General features: G+C 36.5%; 1 protein-coding gene across 1 annotated transcript in view; it reads right to left on the bottom strand.

Moving 5' to 3' along the window:
- Positions 1-2,299: 2,299 nt before the first annotated feature.
- The window catches only part of TACR3 (tachykinin receptor 3), an 88,918-nt gene continuing 69,316 nt past the window's right edge, over positions 2,300-21,901 (bottom strand). Inside the window, exons 4-5 of the mRNA XM_037830375.1 lie at positions 4,653-4,849; positions 2,300-3,131 (exon numbers count right to left, since the gene is read on the bottom strand). Coding sequence (XP_037686303.1) covers positions 2,819-3,131; positions 4,653-4,849 — 510 coding nt within the window. The 3' untranslated portion in view covers positions 2,300-2,818. The remainder of the gene's footprint in view (positions 3,132-4,652; positions 4,850-21,901) is intronic.

Raw genomic sequence — 21,901 nt, forward strand, 5'->3', positions numbered from 1 at the left:
AAATACCTAGGATGTTTTAGCTATTTGTCAAGTTTTCGAAGGCAGTATTCGCCTGCAAAGAATGAAAAAGCTTCACATGAACTTTAACATCAAAGAGGGTAGAGTGGATTTTGGAGGCAAAAATCTTCCAAACCCTTGCAAAGGTGAAAGCACTGGCATAGCTTTATTTAAAGTGACTCTCACTAAAACTGATTTCCATGATTCTGTAACTCCCATGTCAAAATTCAGAAGGCTAAAATCTTATCTCTTTTATATTGTACTCTTATTTATTATTATTTAAAAAAATTTTTAGATAAAACATGTCTGTTTTGCAAACCTTGGTTTAAGATCCATTAGTAACTAATGAATGAAAAAAAAGCAGTAAATGAATACTATCTAGATCTCATGTATATCTGTCACACTAGGAGTGACGACATTCTTTAAGCAAAACAACACAAATCTCTTAAAAAAACAATAAAAAATGAAAACCAAACTTATTAGGGCAATATCTTTCCTTAGGATTGCCTTAGCAATTCTGCTGAATTTGCCTAATATCTGTGAAGGTCAGGAGTAATGTTTTTTCAAGTGTATTTTGGTGGTGGTTGACTACATTAAATTTGAGGGCCAAACTTCATGTTCATATTCTATAGCTGGATATTGTCCCCATATATCTAGAACATTAATTAACATTAGTACCATAATCATTTATAAATTTAACAAGAAAACAATACCTGCTTTTATATATTAGGTGTTTTCTTGACACTCTTACAATGTATGATAAATATTTACAATTTTAGGAATGAACATTTTTAAACATTTTTATATTCAAATGATAGATATTAAATAATGATAGATTTACTGATCGAAAGCATGCACACAAGCTTCATAGACTTCATTGAGTTGTTTGTGGCAACCTTGTAATGACTACTTTCAGCATTCAATTTTGAGTTATCCCTTTGAAGTTATAACATTCATTAAAATGATTTCATGTATCCGTGAACAGATATGTGTGGGGTGTGTGTGTGTATGTGTGTGTATTCTGATATAATCAGAAGAGAAAAATCAGTTCATACACATAGACTCTTACCACTTTGTGACAATTGGGTATTTCTGGTTTTGGCTCCAAAATAGAGAGGAAGATTAGGGAATTAAATGGTGTGGTTGTAATAGGCTGTGATTTTCTATTGAATAATTGCTTTTATATTGTTCTTCTAAAAACAGTTGGTCCTATTATTAATGGAGTCATAACAAATAAGTAAAGTGCTAGAGGTAATTATTTTAGATAGATAGATTTGAAAATCTAACTGAATGTTTTAAAGATGTTTCTACATTTACATCCACAATCTCATAAGGGTTCTGTTTTCTTGAGCAGAATTGACAGTAGCTCTAACTCAAGGAAAGATGATTTATAAGCTCTGAGATTCTGGAAGATAAATTTTACACTTGAAGATATACTCTGCTTTGTTATGGCTCTCAGAAATGTGTTTACATATATATATATATATATATATATATATATATATATATATTTTTTTTTTTTTTTTTTTTTTTTTTTTCTTCCTGTAGTAAAACCGGTGCTTTTTAGGACCATTAACTCATTTCTTTCTGGGGGGCTTATGATTATCTAAGAGGATGAAAAAGCTGTCTCTGTTGAAGGGGTTGTTTTATACTCTTTTTCACATGCGTCCAAACTGTTGTCCAACTTTCTCTGACAGTTGACTCCTTTTTCCACATCTTGTCTGCTTTTCCTATATGTATATGACTATTTTTCAACCACATTACCTTTTGTTACATGTATGTATGTCTTTTTCCCCCCTAAGGATTTGCATGTGAATATATGTTCTGATAGTTCCCCCTAGTCCTTATTTCTTTTCAATGAGGGGAAGAGGGACACGATAAAGTTGATTCCACTTTAAAATATTTCCTTGGGTTCCAGGGCAGAAAAACACATCTTCCTTTGGCACTGGTAGATGCCCCTGTCTGCCTTCATTACTATATATTACTATCTTTACTTCTTGCTTAAAAACTGGCAGCCAGTTTTAGAGATAAATGGGACTCTTCCCTTCCTCATTAGAAGGCATCTTTAGTGTTTCATAATTTACCAATTAAAATTTTTTTAAACATCTCTGAAAAATAAAAGAAAGAGGATCATAGGAATTTTCTTTGTCCTTTTAAGGTCCCAACTTCAACTATTTCTTAGCTTGGCATTTAAAAATATGTAACGGTCAAAAAATAAATGATTTTTTTCTTTTGAAATCACGTTCTTTGAGAAAATAATTAAGAAAGTGATATGTACAACTGTCTAATAATTTGACTAGATTTCCTTTTTAGTAAAGCTTTCATTCTACAAAATAAATTTTCATGAACAAACATTTTTATTTGATTTCTTACTTTTTGAGGTTAATTATCCATCACTCGTGGGAAAATGAGTCATTTAACTTTTTTTTCAGTTTGTATTGTAGGTTAATAAGTTATATGTATCATTTCTATTCAGTCACAATGTTATATTTTTAAGATTCTTCAATTTTTTGAAAAACCACATGCCATTTTGGAGACCCAAATGTATGTGGCCATATTTAGATGAGGGAAACTGGATACAAGATATACTTTTCAGTTGGTTGCATATAATTATTTAGAGTTGTCAATGAATACATTTAAAATTCATTTTACTTTTTTGGTGGTGGAAAATATTTTAATAGTATCTTTTTACATTTTTATGTCACCTTTCGCAATTGAAGCATAGCTGCCTAAAAACTACCTTTTGTTTCCAGAGCGCATGTGGAACGGGATGATAAACCAACGGGGGCCCTCACACTGCCTTTTGTCTCAGGAAATGGATCTAGGCATACTCATCCACAGAGGTATAGGGCGAGCTTTTGAAACTTGATGCGGTGGAAGCAGATTTGGAATTCCTGCGGGAGCAGCCGTTGACACTCGCGTCTTTTGGCGTCGCTCTCTTCTTCCGACTGGATTTGGAGTTCTCCGCGTCCCTGGGGTCAAACACCGCTGTCATGGACTCCATCCGGGTCACAGTGTACAGGCTGCTTTGCCGAGTCGGGCGAAACCTGGTGGTCTTGAGCTCCAGCTCATCGTAGCTGGAAACCTCAATAAAAGGACACCAGCGAAATGCTCTCTTGAAGCCAGCTCGGAATCTGAGAATAGGCCACAGGAAGAAAAAGTCATCTTTTTCAAGTGGAAATTTCTTTCAACGGTCATAGAAAATCCCACTTAAGTCAGTAATGCCAGCTCAGGTTTTACCTTTGATTTTCTAATCAAACTCTTAGAATTTATGCTACAGTGTTAGTATTAGCTTTTTAGGTTCTTCTTGTTTGAACTGAATCTTAATTTTCTGTCAATGAAAAGCAAGTCACCAAATAGTAAAAGTGTAGCATCAGGTAATAAATATGCCAAAGAAACTGCACATTTCTGCAATAGTTTTATATATTTACATATGTATAATTGAATTTGGCTTACAGGGTAAGGCACTTAAAAATGACATTTCAAAACAGCTTCTTTCAGATGTAATTACTTTTATTAATTAGTCTTATTTAATGTTGGAATTAATTGCTAACCTGGGTGGTTTATATCTCATCATATATGACAGTACAAAATCCTTGGCTTTGTAGACCATTAAATGAAGTTGATTAAAAGCAGATGTACTGCCTGTGGGATGGCTGGAATTGAGACATGCCTTATGCAATTAATGAAAAAAAAAAAAAAAAAAAGAGTTAATTAAGTATTTAGTAAACTGTAGCATGGAGTGGTGGGCGCCCAACTGGCAAGAGAGCTTAGGTTTCAGCTCACACAGTTTATTACATGAAGTTAAATTTGTATGCCTGCACTTGACATGTTAGTTTCATTAAGGGGATTACTACGAAGTTTAATCCTAACCCTTCACATGCTGACCATACATAAGCCAAGATGTTTTTATCTAGAAACCACATTTGACCTTTCTCCTAGTCCAAAATTCGGCTTTCAGTATAACTACTTTTATTTTTTAACTTACCGTAAAGCCAGCCTTCCCCTGACATACCCAAGTTCTTCAGGACCCTGTCACATGTGGGCGGGGTCCTCTCTCATTCACCCCGCCTCACTGTGCAGTGAGTGGCTTCTCTTTACTGTTGCTTCTGTCACCCTCCCAGCAACATCTTCTATTGTAAAGTCATTTATAAAGTATCCTTTTAAAGAGCGTCCACTCACTGATGTCTTCATCTCTCCACCTTGTAGAAATTATCTATGACTTTCTAGGACTTGCCTTTATTTCTTTGAGGAAGTAAGCACCTTTCTGCCTCAGCTCCTTCACTCATGAGGGAATTTATATATATAATTTATATATATATATATATATATATAGATATATATATATTTTTTTTTTTTTTTTTTTTTTTGGTGGACAAAATTTTGAAGGGTTTGCCAGGAAAATTTGGTCTATATAAAAATTGACCAATTAGAATCTTTAAGAACATTGTTTAGAAGATGTAATTTTTAAGGTGGGATATTTCCTAAAGTAGCGAAGTTCTAAAAAAAATAAAAAAGCTGTGTAATTCGCATCGGATTTTAAAATTTTCCCTTCCTTTTGTATTTTAAATTTGCACCAAAAAGCTAGAACATTATATGCTTCCATGTGAAGGCAGGGGTGACAAGATACTTGCATTTTGTAATTTTGTTTTTACCTCTTGTTCAGACAGCAGTAGATGATGGGGTTGTACATGGTTGAGCTCATTGCCAGCCAAAAGCTAGCCAGGTAGACCTGCTGAATGTATTTCCACCTATTTAATTGTTGATAGATTGCAGTGAGGATGAAATAAATATGATAGGGCAGCCAGCAGATGGCGAATGTCACCACAACAATAATCATCATTTTTACAACCTAGGAAGAAAGAAAAGAAGCAATTTTTACAAATTTAAAGGTCATTAAACATAATAGTTCCTATAACTTACTGCAAATCATATTTTTCTGCCAATGCAGGTAAATATAGAATAGGCTTTAAAAATAGTTGATATATTAAACTTGGTGAGAGATATATTAAAACACCACTTTTTAATTGAAACACAACTTTTAAGTTAAAACTTGGTAAGGTGATTAGGACAGTTGCCTACAATAAGTCTCAAGAAAGCATGCTTCTGACACCATTTCCTCTCTATCTAACCCTGGTGAATTTGGGACATTTTTGGGTCTCAAATTTGGCTTTAAACAGCCCTACTTTTTTTTTTTTTTTTTAACCTTACTTAAAACTGGCTTTACCAGTCATAAGCAAATATATTTTAGCTGGTCTGAAGAAAGTAAAAAACCAAAGGAGTCAGGGGAAGACAGAAGCAGGAGCTAGGATTTTGCCATGCTGTCCTGCAATCTGCAATAGGGGTATCGTATCTAGAAACCCACAGTGAGTCAATATGGAGGTATAATATTCTGTAAGGACTGGGCTGATTCCACAGTAGTTATCATAGACTGAAGCCTATTCAGATTTCTTTACTCTGATACCATGCTCACTAGGCAATTTTCTGAATGTTAATTTGGTTTCTACTGTAATCTAATAGTTGGGAAAAGTTTCCCTGGATGGTGATTATGTATATTCACATTAGTCTGGGAAATGTTATTATCTTTATATTTATAAGTAGACAATAAGATTATGCAACTGATTTATACAATCAACTCTTATGCATTTGGTAAACATGTATCATTTTTTCTGTTTCCACATTTTTGAACCATAATATCCTGGGATGCCCTAGCCAAAGCAGAATATCAGCCCTCTGTCTCCTCCACTATCCTTTTAGCCCCTAAAAGGCAGGGAGAATGTCTTAATTATCTTGCTATTCCCATCATCTAGCACAATCCCTGGTACATAGCTGGAGATCAATAATGGATATAAAATGAATGCATGATGATTGACAAAGTACAGTTTTTAACAGGAGATTGAATGGAAGGTGTTTTGTGTGTCCACAAATGAAATAAAATCTGTTTCATTATCTATGTCTGTAGAATGATAGCCTCAAAGTTCCTGAACACTGAGAGCTGGGCTTTGTGAACAAGTGGGAATCAAAACAATATCCTATGATTACTTCATTTAATATTTGTCATTATTCATCTGAAATTTATTCAAACCCCTTTTGGGAATTTGGAACTAGTTAAAATTAAAAGATTAGATTAATATATGTTGAACAAATAATTTTGAGGCTTACTTGCAGTCAGATTAGAACACAATACAGAGAAAGTGTGACACAGCCTATGAGGGATCTTAGAATGATGAACATGTATTATTTATGTAGTGAACTTGTCATTTGAATGTAAGTTGGGTATTCACATGAATGTTGGCAAGGTTAAGAGTCATGAGAGATAAGATTCTAGAAATAGACAAAGCATGAAATGGATCAATGTGGGACGCAGAGCTTCCCTAAGGGCCTAATCACTGTACCATCCAGGTGACCAGTATTGAGCTGATGGAAAATTGAGCATCAGAGCTGAAAATGCAGGTCAGTAGATCACAGAATGTCATGTTTGGCCACCACCTAAAGGCTTTTGACTTTCTCAATATTCTTTGAATTGTATTCTTTTCCTAAAGAACTTCATTCAGATTTGGTCATTGGTTTCTCACATTTCTTAATCATATATTTGTGGAATAAAAACAGGAGCCATATTTTATTTTAATTTACTCTTATGCACTATTTCACATAATTAATAACTTATTAACTGTCTTTAATTTATATCTGAGGAAACTGGGTCAAAGACCAAATGATATGACTACTGTGATTCATAGAACTGAGTTGAAGATTTTAAAACTTAGACACCTAAGACTTTTGTTTTCTGCTTTCAGTTAATAACATTTGTTGAATGTGTATTGGGTCTAGAAAACAATATTGGGAAAAATAATGAATAGAGAACCAATTTCTTACCCTGAAGAAACTTAAAATATGGTGAAAAATAGTGAAAGTACAAAAACTTTATAAAAATGCATAGTGTGGTGAGTACAAACAAATACAGATAAAATTGAAAATAATAGTTATGAGAATGTAGTAGTTTATTGTAGGCAAGAATTACTCACTAAATGCCTGCTAACTAGAGGCTCAGGGGATATTAGACTGAATGAAGTTGGTTTTTTTGACTTTTTCATTCTTGAACATCTGAACCTCATACTATTCCCTGAACACAGTTGGCAAGCTCTTGCCCTGGGTACTTTGCCCTGGCACTTCCTTCTACTCAGACGACTTTTCCTCTGGTTATTGCCTCCCCTAATCCCCTCATCTCCTTCAAACCTTTGCACAAATGTCCCTTTTCCTGCGAATCCTCTTCTGAACAACCTATTAAAAAATTGCAATCCATCCCTTCAGCACTCTCCAAACCCCTTTGCTTGCTCTTTATTGTTTATTTGTTATGGTTATTCTTTACTTTGTGTCTCCTCATGCTAGATTGAAAAAGACCAAGAATTTTTGGCTTGTTTTGTTCACTGATATATTCCAGTCAGACCATATATTTTAAAAAATAAATATGAAATTGAATACAAAAAGAAGGAAACTATTAAGACATGTCCATGGTTATTAATTACTGCTATTGTTTTTGTACTCCAAATTTACAAAGGACATGTGTGGATAAAGAAAATCCTGCTTATTTGAATGTTTTTATACAGACTGATCACATGAAATTGTTTTCCAACAACAGCTGAAGACCTACAAAGGTTATTAGAATATTCTTCTGTGACTTCCAATTGTTAACATGGAAGAATCCAGAAAAACATGGAAAAAATTACAATGCATGTGGAGAATGGAACATGCTTCAGATAAATCTAACCTCCATATATAGAATAGGGTCTTTAGGACCTTGTTGCAAAACATTTGGAAACCTATTTGAAGATTTTTAAGAGGATTGGGTTCTTTTAAAGTGAAAAAAAAAAACCCCTGCTATAATGTATTTTATTTATTTCTATAAATTATCTTTTAGCTGTCACCTTATTTCACAAAGTCTTGGAGAGTTACTTCAGATATCAAACTCTCAGGACACCGGGTTTGGTGTAAATGCATAAGTAAGTGCTTGGGTGGAAGAAATGCCTTGCCTTATGGAATGCTGAAATCATGGCATAGTAATCTTCCTCCTCATAAAATGCTAAAAAAAAGAGCACACAGAAGCACAAAATCTGAGCAATGGGGGATGTGCAAATGCTGTGAGTAGTTACACTCTCTTGTCATGACTGGACAATGGCAGTAGCACAGGCAGGCTGTGAATGCTAGGCAGGAAAGATAATCAGTTGGTAAACTTCCTGAAACTGCTGAGATTTTTAGGTAAGATACGAGGCTGGGATAGAGATGATTCAAACCGTTCAGCATGTCTTCAATTTTATTGTAGCTTGGTATACAGGTTGATTGATGTTAGGTATTTCATGAAATGGAATGACATCCTACTTTGAAGCAAAGGATGTATTTCCATGGCAACATAAACTTATGGCCATCCATTGTCCTTGGCACAAGACCTACTGAGAAGAGGAGGAAGAGAGGTGGGGACAAAGTGATGTGGTAATTTTTTGGTAGTTAAGAATCCACTTTAACCATGTAGACAGCATTGACTTGTATGTTACATTTTAGCAAGAATAAGCTTTGGGCATCTTTTCTTTGTGGATCAAAAGGAAAAAATAACCTTTGATTTCTGTATCCTGTACAGGTTAGAGTAGAATGCTTGCAGCTGTTCTCATCTATCATATTAAATTAGTGTAGGATGGATGCTTTTGGGGTTTAGGTTATAAAAGAAAAAAAAATAAGTCTAGGAAATAAAATAAAATACTGCCAACTATAAAAACAAATTTAGGAGTCATTTTCTTTAGGACAGGATTTATTATTGCTAAATATCTGAACTGTAAATGGTAAACTTTGTGTGACAAGAAATTCCTTTTTGATTAGAAACTTCTCAGGGTGTATATTTTGAAGGACCATCCTATTGGCTGCACCTGACTCCTCCTCCTTTCAGTTCATGAACACACAGGCACCATGGGAGGATGAAGGCAATATACAGGTTCAACTCCATAGATCTAGCAGCACTTCTACTGAGTTGGTATATGCAAGCAACATCAGCGTACCCTGAACTCTCAGTTGTACCTATCTTGAGCATGGCAGCTAGCTACTTATGGCAGGTCAAATATACTGGGCCACCCATTTTGTGGGAAGTAGAAATTTGTTTTTGCCAGAGAGATAATTAGTGAGGAGTTTGCCTTCAGTGATTCAAGGATATGCTTTCCTTGTCCTTCATGCATCTACTAGCACTATTATCCATATCCTTTGACTCACTGAATGCCTGATACTTTCTTAGCATTTCATACAACATTGCCAAGAAACTAAGAAATTCTGCTTTTTAGTAAAAGAAATGAGGCAATGACCTGAAGTCCATTGGATTTACAGCTATTGCTATGTAAGAGCATCCACGTTGATCTGGACATGCAAAAAATAAAGTCTTGAAAATGTACCTATGGTTGGGGTATTCTCTTGAAGGCTGTGGTATTTGTCCAGAATAAGTCACCAATGTATGGAGCTGGATATAGCAATAAGATATGGACTCAGGAAGTAATAGGGAGGGGTGGGCTGGAGTTTCTCATTCTTAGACTTATGTACCAGTTTGCATATCTTTCTTTGCTTCTTGCCCTCATAAACCTCACAGCAATGTTGGTGGGAAGGGGACCAGCTGCAAGTTGGTGTGTCCCCTTGCTCCTTCCTCCCATGGATTCTTCACCCTATGTGAAAGATTATGGTTGGAGTTGGATCAGATATGAACCTCTAGAGCACAGCACCCAGGATGGTGGTCCTTCTTTCCTGGGTCCCTGGTGGTACTGAGGTAAGTCGGTGATGGCTAAATTTACCAAAGAGTAAGACAAAGTCTTAAGAAAACTAGAGGAGGAAGACATGTGGCCTTGGAAGTGAACTCTCAGAAGAGTGGCCCTTTTGGAGTGATTCAGATCTTCTCAACTTGAGAAGGACATGAGTGCATTTGTGGATGAACATGGAATTGCTGGATCATCTAAAGCAGGTATCTTTGGAATTGTAGGGATGGAAGTCGGGTTGATTGTTCAGGCAAATATAGAATATAAAAAAAAACTTTGCTCATGTGTCTCTTCCTGAAAATTACCTTTTATTTTCATCTTCCCACATCACCATCAGGATGGACTCATGCCATAATTATATGACATGACCTCACCAACTTCTGTCCATAGTTGCTAGGACTAGAGGTGAATAACCAACCCAAGGTGAGCAAATAAGTTTCACTTTCTTGGGAATTTGGGATATATAGATGGAATCATTCAGCATCAGTGATATAAACTGAGAGATTATGCGAAATTGAGGGTAGAAGAGGCTACTTTGGTGTCTGTGGTGAGGCTGTAAATTTATGATGGAGTAGAGGAGAATAGGTGGGCTTCAGAGGAAGAAGGAAAAAGTAGGGAAAAGGCAAAGAGTTGCAGAGTGAGAGATCACAAGACCCCAGAGAGAGTGAAAAAGTATTTGTAAGGTCTGGTTTACTTTTTACAATTACATTTCATGAGATTCCCTTGTACTCTTACAATGCATCTTCTCATTATTTGAACTAACTGATCATGTGTGATGTGTATGTCTATAATGTGTATGTATCTGAGAATATTCATTTCTCCTCTGTAGGACAAGAAAAACAAATGGGATGGATGAAACTCATGAGATGTGCTCCATATATGTAATGTTAGTAACATGTGAGACACACTAGACATAGAATAAATGTTATATATATATATATATATATATATATATATATATATATATATGTATGTGTGTATATATATATATATGTATGTATATATGTATGTATGTATATGCTGATCATAAAGTAGAAAGATGGGACAAAAGAAAAAAAGGAATGGAAAGACCAAGTCATAAAATATTGTTCATGTTACCTCTAGATGATAGTTTTGTCATCCCTAAATTAGTCACCCATTGGTGACACTTGTTATGTTCCCACTTTGACCCTGCTTGTGCTCTGACCAAAAACAAAGATAAAATCTAAAACTGTGTCTGCTGAGCTCCCTTGCTCAACCCTAGCTCTGGTCATCATAGCCTCACCAGCCAGGAAAGTCAATAAGGGAGGGAAGGAGGGAGGGAGGGATGAGAGAAGGGAGGGAGGGAGGGAGGGGGCAGAGAGAGAGAAAGAGAGAGAGAGGGAGAGAGAAAGGACTTAAAAACCTTGCAGGATTCAGACTATGCTCCTTCTACCCTGTTTGCACTTTAAGTGTGTTAACAAACTCCATCTGGTTTCTTTAGATTCTTGCTATATATTTTACATTGATTTAATAATCTGTGTGATTCAAGCATCTTGATTTGATCTGTGGGTCTTGCTGTTCCATGACTTCTCAGATAGCTTGCCTGGTAGTGTACTTGGAGGATAGCTTTGCAGTAAAGTAATTTCCCATACAACAAATGTACCACAGACTTAGCAGACTCTCTAGATTCATCAGCAGAATTGAAATTACTTTAATATAAGACAATATATTTTCCATAAGAGAGGAACAAAATGCTGTGGAGTTCAGGAGAGAGGGGGTGTTCTAGTTTGTTAATGCTGCAGAATGCAAAACACCAGAGATGGATTGGCTTTTATAAAAAGGAGATTTATTTGGCTATACAGTAACAGTCTTAAGGCCATAAAGTGTCCAAGGTAACACATCAGTAATTGGGTACCTTCACTGGAGGATGGCCAATGGCGTCCAGAAAACTTCTGTTAGCTGGGAAGGCACGTGGCTGGTGTCTGCTCCAAAGTTCTGGTTTCAAAATGGCTTTCTCCCAGGACGTTCCTCTCTAGCAAGCTTGCTCCTCTTCAAAACGTCACTCACAGCTGCACGTCCTCTCTAGCAAGCTTGCTCCTCTTCAAAACATCACTCACAGCTGCACGTCCTCTCTAGCAAGCTTGCTCCTCTTCAAAATGTCACTCACAGCTGCACGTCCTCTCTAGCAAGCTTGCTCCTCTTCAAAATGTCACTCACAGCTGCACGTCCTGGGAGAAAGCCATTTTGAAACCAGAACTTTGGAGCAGACGCCAGCCACGTGCCTTCCCAGCTAACAGAAGTTTTCTGGATGCCATTGGCCATCCTCCAGTGAAGGTACCCGATTACTGATGTGTTACCTTGGACACTTTATGGCCTTAAGACTGTAACTGTGTAGCCAAATAAACCCCCTTTTTATAAAAGCCAATCCATCTCTGGTGTTTTGCATTCCGCAGCATTAACAAACTAGAACAGATTTTGGTACCAGAAGTGGAGTCAAAGCCATCAGACAATAGGACTTTCCACAAATCCTTTCTGGATAATTCCATCTCCAATCTTGGCTTGTACTGAAATGGCGGCTGGGTTCCATGTTTGGTTGCATCCTCACATTGGGTTGTAACTTCTGGGATTCCACCCCCTGGAAGCTCATAATTTTCCAAGCCATCAGCTTCTGGTTTCTTTGAACCCAAGAGTTCAGTTCTAAGTTTATCTCTCTCCACTCGCATTTTACTATACGCTGCAAGGAGAAGCCAGGATACATCCTCCACACGTAGTCTGGAGATCTCCTCAGCTAAGTATTCCAGGTTGTCACTTTCAAATTCTTCCTTCCATCTGACACCAGGACTCAATTTTGCCAAATTCTCTGCCACTTTAAAACAAGGATTGCTTTTCTTCTAGTTTGCAACAACACATTCATCATTTCTGCTTAAGTCCTCATCAGAAGTATCTTTAGACTCCATATTTCCATGAACAGTCTCTTTAAAGCAGTTTTGGCCTTTTCTATCAAGCTCCTCACAATTCTTCCAGAATCTTCCCCTTATCCATTTGAAAAGCCATTCCAACATGTTTGGTATTTGCAGACTCAGCAGCAAAAGCACCCCACTCCTGCTACCAAAATCTGTTCCAGTTTGCTAATGCTGCGGAATGCAAAACACCAGAGATGGATTGGTTTTTATAAAAAGGGGGTTTATTTGGCTACACAGTTACAGTCTTAAGGCCATAAAGTGTCCAAGGTAACACATCAGTAATCGGGTACCTTCACTGGAGGATGGCCATTGGCGTCCAGAAAACTTCTGTTAGCTGGGAAGGCACGTGGCTGGTGTCTGCTCCAAAGTTCTGGTTTCAAAATGGTTTTTGTCTGCCCCACAAGACTACATCAAAGATAATGGTGTTTGGGGGACACAATACATTCAAACTGGCACAGGGGGGAATCAGCAAACATATTTGAGGTGGTGTTTAAAGAATGTAAAGCATATCAACTGGTAAAGATAAGCATTATTCCAAAGTGTCACCATCTTTTACTCAAAGTGACTTTACTGGAATATTTTACAGAGGGTTAGGACACCAACATTCCAAACCTTTCCTCTATAAAATTGTTCTCAAATGGAACATGACAAAGCTATCACCTTTTTGTATATATGTTATATTTCACAATAAGGAAATATCTGAAACTATGGCACCGTAACTTATAACAACTTTGGAAATTTCCTACATAACTACTTGTTACATCTTACTTTGAAAGATACTGTCCTTTTGTATACATGTTATATTTCACAAAAAAGGAAATAACTGAATCTGTGGAAATGTAACCTATAATATTCTTTGAAATTTGCTGTCTAACTACTTGTTAAATTGCACTTGGAAAGTTATCACTTCTATGTATATATATTATATTCTACAATAAAAAAATGACTAAAGAAATATAGGCCCACTTATTTCTAATCACACATTAGAAAATTAAAACAATACTCTCAAGAGTAAGATATGGAAAAAAAAACCTTTCCATTAAAAGTATAAAAATTATACATAAACATGATGGAATATTATTCAGCAATAAGAAAAAACGATGTTATAAGACATGCTGCAACATGAAAGAATCTTGAAAACGTTATGCTGAGTGAAACAAGCAAGACACATAAGGACAAAATTTGTATAACATCACTTATAATTATGAGATGACTACAAACAGCAAATTTGCAGAAATAGAAAGGAGGTTAGAGGCTACTGGTGGGGAGGGTGTGAGGGGATGGGGGAAGGGGAAGTGTTTGTAAGGAAAAAAAGATCAGTGGTTGTCACAGGTTGGGGGTGTTGGGGTGCAGAGAAGGGATGAATAGGTGGAGCACAGGGCTTTTTCATAGTAGTAAAACTGTCTCATGTGACACCATAATGGAGAATACCTGACTCTATGTATTTATCAAAGACCATAGAACTGTACACAAGAAGAGTGAATCCTAATGTAAACTATGGACTTCAGTTACTACTGATGTATCAATATTGGTTCTTCATACCAAGTGTACTACACTAATGCAAGCTGTTAATAATAGGGGAAATATGTATATGGGGTGGTATATAGGACCTTTCTCTACTATATGCACAGTTTTTCTGTGAGCCTAAAAGTGCCCTAAAAATAAAGTCTGTTCAAAACAAAACAAAATGAAATGAAAACACCACACGTTGATTAGGATTTGCTGCAGCTAAGGCTGTGGCATCACAAATCAAGAGAGGCTGTTTCTGTAACTCAAAATGTCCACTGAGGGAGATGAGTGTGTGCAGTGCAGCTTGACAGCCATAGGAGGCCCTACAAGCCACAATCACCACTCTGGGAACCTGAGGCAACCGAAATCCTACATGTTGCAGGGACACTAAGTCATTTAATTGCCACAACAACCTTAAAAAAAAGAAGAAAAGAAAAGCATCAAAACTTAAAGTACTCACTCTTCATGGATTATTTACATCTGGCTGTTGCTGCTTCAGTTTTGAAACCTATGCTTGAGAATTTCACTCTCAAGTGAGAAAAGAAGAACTTAATAACACCATGGCAGAAGTGCTTAATGGCCCAGAAGGTGAGTTGAATTATGCCAGGGTTTTCAAATTTAGATGACAATTTGGCATATAATATCAGTGCACCCAAATAACAAATGTCTGCAATGATGCCTAGAACAAATGATGTTAAGGTGAAACACATAAAAAGTCTAAGTTTTCTGCATGCAGATATGGAAAACATTTTTATATGTGAGTGTTGTGTGTGTTGTGCATGTCATGTGGCATTTGTAGTCTACTTCTTGCTATTTCTTTGGTCATGTTTTATTTTTAATGTAATTTTATTTTTCCACTGGAAATTTAGTTGTAGTGAGGTTTCAGGACTACAGTGATCTGAAGCCAAAGCAAGGGATGCAGCCATAAAAAGAATGACAAGATGGCATTAGAGAAGGAAGTACATTAAGGCAGAAGGATAAAGACTGACAATGTTGAATCACGATTAAAGATAAAACCTTACAGAGACTTAAGGACACCTTTTCCTCTGAGATTTAAGAAGGGCGGAAATGATGGGAAAATTAGAGTTTGAGAGGTTGAGGATAGTATCGCATATGGCTTTGTTCCAGTAAAGTCTGAGGCAACATACTGTTCAAGGTCCTAGTAAAAATGGAGATCTCCAGAATGGTTTGAATTGCCTGCAGAATTGCTTTCAGCTACGTAAAAGATAGACAAGAAATGTATTCTGAATAATCTCCATTTCCATCTACTGAGACTCTATTAGGTTAAATATGGTCTTCCTTAACAAACACTGTTTTCCATGCTAATTCCCTTGCAGCAGAAAGAATGTCAAGCACCAGGAAACCTTACTTGCTGAGTGAAGTGACAGATTCTTCCTGGTTCTTAGAAGACTCAAAATCCAATTTAATCAGTCACTTGAGTTTAGACTGAAGATCAGTCCCTTTTGATTAAAGCAAAAGGCTTCTTTGTTATCACACTTAGGTATTTGCCACTAAAGAAGCAGAGCTGGTATGGTTTGTTTATTTTAAGACAATTAAGATAGAAAATAGCTAGAGAAGAGCTTCCATGGTTTATAAAAACAATACAAGTAGATTTATTTACCATTATATCAGGCATCCAAATAATCAAGGCTAATTTCAACAAGAATTTTCTATAAGAAATTCTAGATATTTGAATATTGGCCTAAAATTATTATTAAAAGGCATACATTCTTATTAACATAAATTTATAATTTGGCAGAACCTCCCTAACATGAGACAGGAGACCACTCCAACATTTTGAGGTTCTTGTTATATTAGAAAAGGAAAGAACGCCAAAATATGGTTATAAAATGTTTCTTTTAAAGGTTTATATCTAGTGAATTAATGCAAAAGTGTAATAAAAGTATGCTATTCACAACATATACAACATATAAAAACACAAATTCATACTGCATTGTAGGAAGGCAGTCTGGAAATGAGAATCACATTTGAAATGTTTTGATTACTGTTCTCTGCTGTTACCTGTGATGAGCTGTGTTGTCATGTTGTAACTTGACAACAGAGACCCCGTGCCTACCTCTGCTTTTCAAGTTTCTCTCTCATAAATTCCAGAAGGTAGAACTTTTCTTCTTGTGCTCTACTTAAGGCTTTCTCATCCTAACTTTCAAACTCCTATTTCTTTGTCTTTTCCCTTAGTGACATTCCTGTGACAAATTTCTGTACTGGAGAAGGCAATGCTCAGCTTTGGGGTGCCATATTCCCTGACTCAGAATTCTGTACATCCACCAGGTGGTTCTAACACTCACTTTGAAAAATACCAAAATGAATAATGCTGGTTTTATTTTCCTTTGAGGGGGGCAAACGTAGAGGGCCCATTTGAGGGCAAGCAGTGATAGATGAGTCAGTGGAGTTGTATCTACCTTTGATTTAAGTAAAAGGAACTACACTTAGTTCTTTTTATATTGATTAAAATACTCACCAATACATGAGCTTATTTAATTTTTAATTTTCATGACAAACCCTTTCTTAGATGGAAGACTTTAAACCAAGGGGATGTAGTGATTTGTCAAGGTCTCAAATTTCAGAACTAGGATTAGTGGGTGTGGTGGTTTGAAGCTGCACATACCCCAAGAAAAGCATGTTTTAAAATCTAATCCATTCCTGTGGGTGTGAACTCATTGTAAGTAGCACTTTTGATAAGGTTATTCCTCAATTGGGAAGGGTCTTAATCTCATTACTGGAGTCCTTTATAAGCAGAGTAAAATCCAGACAGAAGGAAAAAAAAGCCACAGAGGGAGCAGCCAGAAGCTGAAAAAAACAGAACCCAAAAGAGAACGCAGAGGCCAGAAGAGGCCGCCATGAGCCTTGCCATGTGACAGAGGAGCCAAGGATCTCTTGGCCCTGGAATACCAATCTTTGGGATAAAAGCATCCTTGATGACACCTTGATTTGGATTTTCTTTTAGCCTCAAAACCATAAGCTAATAAATTCCCATTGTCTAACCTGACCCATTTCATGATATTTTCTTGAGCAGCCTAGAAAACTAGAACAGAGAGTCTCTTAATCTCTCCTTAGCTAGGGCTCATTTTGTCTTCTCACTTTGCTTCTCAAGACCCTTAGAAATAGCCCTTGCTTCCTTCCTCATTTACTATGCTCGTAAGATGCATGTGTGGAAAGGTAGTCACAGAATCTTATTCCACTAATGGACAGCCCATTTTAGATCAAACTTTCCTCAAGCAGACTGGAGAGAGAATCAGAAAAGAAGGTGGGATGGTGGAGAGGGCCTGGGAACTTGAGGTTAGAGACTGGCTTATCTCAAGAAGATGTACAGATTTCTCTAAACCAAAAAATACGATATAAGGACTCAGTACTTCAAATATTTTATGTGCCCATATGGTGCAACCTACTTTCATAATCTTCATCTAGGTAGAGCACTTTTAAAGACAAAAGGATGAAAAGTACAAATCCTTAACAATCTCCTATCTTTCGTAATACATGGAAGCCGTAAAGCAGGTCTGCTGAAAAGACTATATCGGTACCAAATAAATAATATTGCTAGAGTTTAAGATCCTTTGATATTCATGGAGGGGGAGAGTCAAGGAGATTTCTCTCTCAGTTGTCTTTTCTGGGGAAGAGGGTGTAAAAGATCAAAAGATGCAATCAACAGCCAGACTGCAGACCACATGTCATATGGCCATGCCATCTGTTTCTGTTCCAGGAGTTGCAACGAGAGATCTGGCTAGCCAATATGAGAGTGTGGCTAGCAGGGTGAGAAGTTCTCGGCTGACATGATCTGCCAGACCAAAAGATTATATGTTTTCTTATATGTTGACATAACTTGTCCTTTTAAAAACACAAAGTTCACAAAGTTGTTAATATACTGTGGCCTGAAACGTTGAGCCAGCAGTGTCTTAAAATGCTTTTTCTCTTGTCTTTTTCTCTTGATGGTGCTCTTCGAAACTGCATAAAGCTAGAGTATTTGAGATTAGTCTTTCTGTACTGAATGTAATAGAAAACAAGATCAGTTGCTAAAAATTAATATATCTCTTTATAATATTTGACAAACTAAGAAAGCGTAATATATAAATAATGTTTTTGTCCTTATTTGTATTTGCTTTGGAATAGATCTTTGTGATTTGCACATTTTCCCTCTGCTTGGAATGCCCTGCCCCCATTTCTTTTCCTATAAAATACTCTATCCATCCTTAAGGCAGCTACCTCCAGTTCACCTTTCTGAGTAGCTTTCCTTAATTTCTCCAGACAGAGAGTGTTAGATGCTTCCTAATTAAACCCAGCATGCCATACTTATATCTTGTAACACAGATGCATGCATGTTTTTACTTACTTCAATTAAGAACAGGACACATTATTCACATTTGTGTGCCAGAATGGAGTGTAGTTTTTGACATTTAATCAATACCTGTTGACTGAGGGTATCTGGTTTTCCTGTTAATTTTTGGAGCACTTAAATTGAAAGAATTATTATTTATCTTTGTCTTACCAGTTTTTAGCCCTACTTTGCACATAATAATAATCCAAAAATATTATTTAAATGAACAAAACAAAAATAATTTTAAAATATTTTACACTGAAGTTAAAATCATTTTTATTGCCCTTGGCTTTGTGTTTAGCAGGATATTTGGAAAGAATAGCTGTTTGACTCATGTGATGGCACAAACCTAAGAAAGAAATACATTTATTTTTGCTTACTTAGTCTATTGTACACTTAGATTACAATTGCTTGCCAATAATGCTATTTTTCCACAGAAACCAAGGACGTAGGCTCTAGGGTTCAATACTGAATAAAAAACTGCATTATCTACTTTGGCAAAACTTACATCTTATTAAAGAGACAGTCATTAAAAACTAAAAACAAACACATATGCAGTTATAAAATGTGGCAAGTTCTGCAGGGCAAAATAATCATGTCTAGATTTATTGAGTGCAGGGAGGGAGATTTCTTTGGGGAAGAAATATTTAAGTTGAGATCTAGAGAATGTACAGGCAGAAGTAGGAAAGTGACATCATTCCAGGTCCTGATAATAGTATGAGTGAAGGCTCAGAAGTGGGAGAAAGTTTGATATGTTCAAGAAACTGAAAGTGTCATTGACAAAGTTGTACAGAATTAGGTTGGCAGAGTAAGTGGTAACAGGATAATGTAGAACCTTGTAAATTAATTTCAGGGTTTGCAATTTCTTGTGGGTTTTTTTTTTTTCCTTGAACACATTAAGAATCACTGAAAAACTTATTAGCAGACTGCATGACAAGATTTACAGTTAAAAACATCATTTTAACTTTTGTGTGGAGAATGATTTGAGAAGTTTGGGCCTGGGGAGACCAGTTGGGGAGGTTGTCATTGTGGATTGATGATCATTGATGGTATCTTGGAAAATGATTGTGATGGAGACAGAAGTGGATAGAAGTGAGATATTTTTAGGGAGAAGAATCAATCATTAGGGCTTAGTGATGAACTGGAAGAGGGTGAGAGACAGGGAGGTTTTGAGAATGATACTTTTCTGAATTGATTACCTGGGTGAATGGAAATGCCATTTACTGATATTTGGAAGACCATGGGAAAGCCGATTTACATGTCAGAAGTGGAGACTTAAACTCTTTGTTCAATTTTGTATATTATAATTTTAAAATACCTGAGAAATAAGCAAAGAAGTGAAAAATACAGTTGATTATATAAACTTAGAGCTTATAGAGGAAGTATTGATGTGAAAGATACATTTCAGAGCCAGAAATCTAAAGCTGATATTCAATGTCTTGATAGTGAATGAAATTACTCAGAATGACAAGTGAGAAGTAGCCCAGGTAAAGACCTGAGTAACTCAGACATTCCAGTATTAAAAAAGAGTCAAAGAGTTGGAAAGGATATGAAGAAGGAGAAATCAGACATTGGGCAAGAAAACTATTAGAATGGGATGTCAGGAAGTCAATGAAGAGGTTTTTTTTCTCCTTTATAATGAGAAAGTATTACTGATCCTGCAGACTGATGCCCAAAGTTTTAGTAAGATAAATTCCAGTTTCCATGGGAACTAGTGATGTATTGAACAAGAGTAGTTTTGGTGGAGTTCTGGAGATAAAATCCAAATTGGAGAGGGTTAACATGTGAATGGGAAGTGGAGAAAGCATGTATAATCAGCTCTTTTGCAAAGGTTGGTTATAATGCAGTGATTTAAGGTGAAGGCTGGAAGGAGATGGGAGAGGAAAAGATAATTTTCTGCAATGAAAGGAGCTCTGTCCACTTTTCTATCACTTGGGAGAATTAGCCAAGTGACATATGAGAAGGTAGGACTACAGAGGAACTCTTTCAGGCTATCATCTTTCCCCAGAAAGGTAGATCCATCTGGTTGTCTCAAAGACATCTCAAAATTTTGTGTATAATAAAAGCTGTTTCCCTTCTTTCCTATCATTTCCCCCAAAAGCTGTTCTTTCTGTAAATTTCCTTTCTCAGTAAATGGCACTATCATCCATCCAGTTGCTGAAGCCAGACATTTAGAAATCATGTTTTCCTTTGCTTTCACTCATTTTCATTGATCCCTACCCGTATAATCCCTTGGCAAATCCTATTGCTAATCACCAAAATATGTCTTAATTTTTTTTTTTTTCATTTTATCATGTCTTCTGCTATAACCACTGAGAAAGAATCATTATCTTTCCCCTGGATTAATTGCAATAGCTACCTAATTACACTCTGCTTCCAAACAGCAATCAGAACAACTTATTAAAAATATATATAAATAGATTATCCTCTGCTGGTTTGGAGTTGAATGTACCCCAGAAAAACATGTTTTTAAAGTTAACACATTCCTTGGGTGTAAACCCATTGTAAATAGGACCTTTTGATAAGGCTACTTCAGTTAAGGTGTGAACCCTCTCATTCAAGATGTGTCTTATTCCTATTACCGAAGTCCTTTATAAAGGGAAGTGAGACAAAGCGAGAACATCAGAAGAGGCAAAAGCTGAAATGGAACCCAGCACAGAAGACACTGCCATGCACCTTGCTTCACTGGCAGAGGACCCAAGGATCTCGGCAGCTAGTCTTCAGGAAGAAAGTATCACCTTGATGATGCCTTGATTTGGACATTTTCTCAGCCTCAAACTGTAAGCTAATAAATTCCCATCATTTACATTAACCCGTTTCATGATATTTGGTTTAAGCAGCCTAGGAAACTAAAACACCTTTTGAAACAGTTTCCACATTGTATCTGAATAAAACCAAATTTTCTTACTCTTGTTCAAAGCCTCTGTAGTTTTTGGCTTCTCCTGCCTTGTTCTCCAATCTCATACATTACATCCTGCCCTTGGTTCTCTACATTCCAACACTTGTGCTTCTTTCTGTTCTTTCAACACATTAATCCCTTTCCTGCTCCAGGCATTGCACACTTGTCTCCTGGAATGGGCTCTTTTCCCAGCCTTGTGGGTACCTTTCTTGTTTTCATTGACAAGAGAGTTCAGTTTAAATGTCACCTCCTCCAACAGGCATTCCCTCCTACCCTATATAAAGACAATCTCCACTGCAGTTACTCATTTTACACATTACTCTTTTTATTTCCTTTAGCTTCTCAGCATTATTTTTTTCTATCTTGTTTACCTTGAGGATCTCTCTTCCTCACTGGAATGTAAATCCCTTGAGAGTCTTGAACATTTTGATTTTGTTTATCCCTAGATCTCCAAGGCTTAGAAGAA

This window comes from Choloepus didactylus, chromosome 3 (assembly GCF_015220235.1).
Source record: "Choloepus didactylus isolate mChoDid1 chromosome 3, mChoDid1.pri, whole genome shotgun sequence".
NCBI lineage: Eukaryota > Metazoa > Chordata > Mammalia > Pilosa > Megalonychidae > Choloepus > Choloepus didactylus.